This window comes from Dendrobium catenatum, unplaced genomic scaffold (genome assembly GCF_001605985.2).
Source record: "Dendrobium catenatum unplaced genomic scaffold, ASM160598v2 original_scaffold_274049, whole genome shotgun sequence".
Classification (NCBI taxonomy): domain Eukaryota; kingdom Viridiplantae; phylum Streptophyta; class Magnoliopsida; order Asparagales; family Orchidaceae; genus Dendrobium; species Dendrobium catenatum.
Genome location: NW_021592445.1, coordinates 1 through 2,025, shown reverse-complemented (window position 1 = coordinate 2,025; position 2,025 = coordinate 1). Strand labels below are relative to the sequence as shown.

General features: G+C 35.1%; 1 protein-coding gene across 1 annotated transcript; it reads right to left on the bottom strand.

Moving 5' to 3' along the window:
- Positions 1–156: 156 nt before the first annotated feature.
- Positions 157–634, bottom strand: LOC114579074 (the record flags this gene model as incomplete). The annotated part of the gene is made up of 1 exon (XM_028692768.1): positions 157–634. A coding segment is annotated over exon 1 (478 nt), but the record flags the coding sequence as incomplete, so codon positions are not given.
- Positions 635–2,025: the final 1,391 nt, after the last annotated feature.

Here is a 2,025-nt window from a genome sequence, read left to right as displayed (position 1 = left end):
TAAAGAAAATAGGAGGAACCTTATTACTATCTAATCTATCCCAAATGAAATCAGATTCACTAGCAAGGTTAGCACAACAATCCTCTAACTTATTGCAATCCCTATTCACAAATTGAAAAATCACTTGGTTAAAATTTCTCAAAAAGAAAAAATCACCTTGGATAGTGCCGTCATTCCTAAAATCCTCTTTGTTAAGCATTTCCTGCACAAACTTCATTACATTGAAGTTATCTCCTTCTATGATAATTCCTTTCACCTCATACATCCAATCTTGAACCAGCTTTCTCAATGATAGTATTACTTCTAGCTCCAAGACCAAACTATCCCAGTGAATGCCTTTAAATCCAAAGGCAAATAAAAATCTTCGTTTACTATCTCTTATTATCCCGCCAACTCCTGATTTGTATGAACTGTGAAGGACTGCATCAACATTAAGTTTAATCCAATCGGTTGGAGGGGGATTCCAAGTGGAAGAAAATAGCCTAAGCTGATTAGAATCCCAGTTGACCGAAGTTAGATTAAAGGCATTTGAAGATGAAGCAAGTCGAACTGCATTTGCTGCTATCACATTTACACTATCCTCTTTGCTTCCATTTATCATCTCATTCCTACTTTTCCAAGTGAGGAATACCATTGAACAGTATAATTTGCCAATAAAAAGATTACATTTAGACATAAAATCCAATTCCTTGTAGCAGTTGTCCAAGCTGGAAAAAACTGGAAGTTTATAACCCCATCTATTAATCATTTTGATTACTTTTTGAAGGAATAAATAATTGATTGCTATATGTCCTGCATTTTCCACATTACCGCATCGTCTCGGACAGCCATTGTAGTTGATAATCCTTCTATACATCAAGAACTCATTAGAAGGAATAGACTTATGATCAAGTCTCCACCAAACCAACTCCACCCTTGGACTTAATTTTAAGTCACTTAACCATTTCCAATTTTTATCTTCTTCTTCATAACTTCTATTATGATCTATTATCATACCGGCCAAAGTTTTCCCTGAATGCTTGAACAATAACTCCCTCTCATCAGCAGGAAGAACTGTGTATTGGAATAGCATTGTTAAGTTAACAAGTTCCTCCCCGAAAACTTGTTTTAACTTCAAATTGTCTCAGCTGCCATTTTGGATAAAAGAATTTAAAGTACCTTGATTTTCTTGTAGTTCAGCCGCAAAAGTTGGCTAGCGCTCAATACTCCTATCTAGTACCCAGATGTCCTTTGTTATATTGACTTTCTTACCATCTAATACTTTCCATCTCAAAATTTGCTGCAATAATTTAGCTCCATTATTGATGATTTTCCAAGTGGTAGATTTCCCATTTGAACCTTCAGAATTCCATATTCCTTCCCCATATTTTGCAGTCAGAGTTCTATTCAGCAAAGTATCCATATTTGATATAAGATTCCAAGCAAATTTAGCCCTCTAAGTACCAAATTTATAAACTGCTGATACAACACCTTGTCCTCCCCACCTTCTTTGTTTGCATAATGTTTCCCAATCAACATAATGGAGACCTTTGCTTTTTTCTAGTTTCCTCCAAAGGAAATCTCTACTTAACTTATCTAATTCATTTAGCACTCCCATTGGAACCAAAGAGTGAGTTGAAATGAAAATAGGTAGAGTTAATAGAGATGATTTGATGAGTAAAAGCTTGCCTAACAATGTAAGAGATCAGTTTTCCATCTATTTAATTTATCATAAGCCTTTTCAATCAAAGATTGAAAATCTGCAGCAGTCAATCTCCTCAATGCCATTCTTACACCCAGGTAGTTCATCTCCTTTACTTCCTTAAAACCCATAACTTTAGAAAGAGCATTGGATCTACTCCTTCCAATAGATTTCCCAAATAGTATTGAAGATTTCTGCACATTCACCTTTTGCCCCGTCCAGCTACTATAGTCCTTTAAGATCTTCAATATTTTCTTTGCACATTTATGGTTTGCTTCAGAAAAAAAGATGGTATAATCTGCATATTGAAGATGGGAAATTTTTTCCGCTGAAGGAGCTATTTT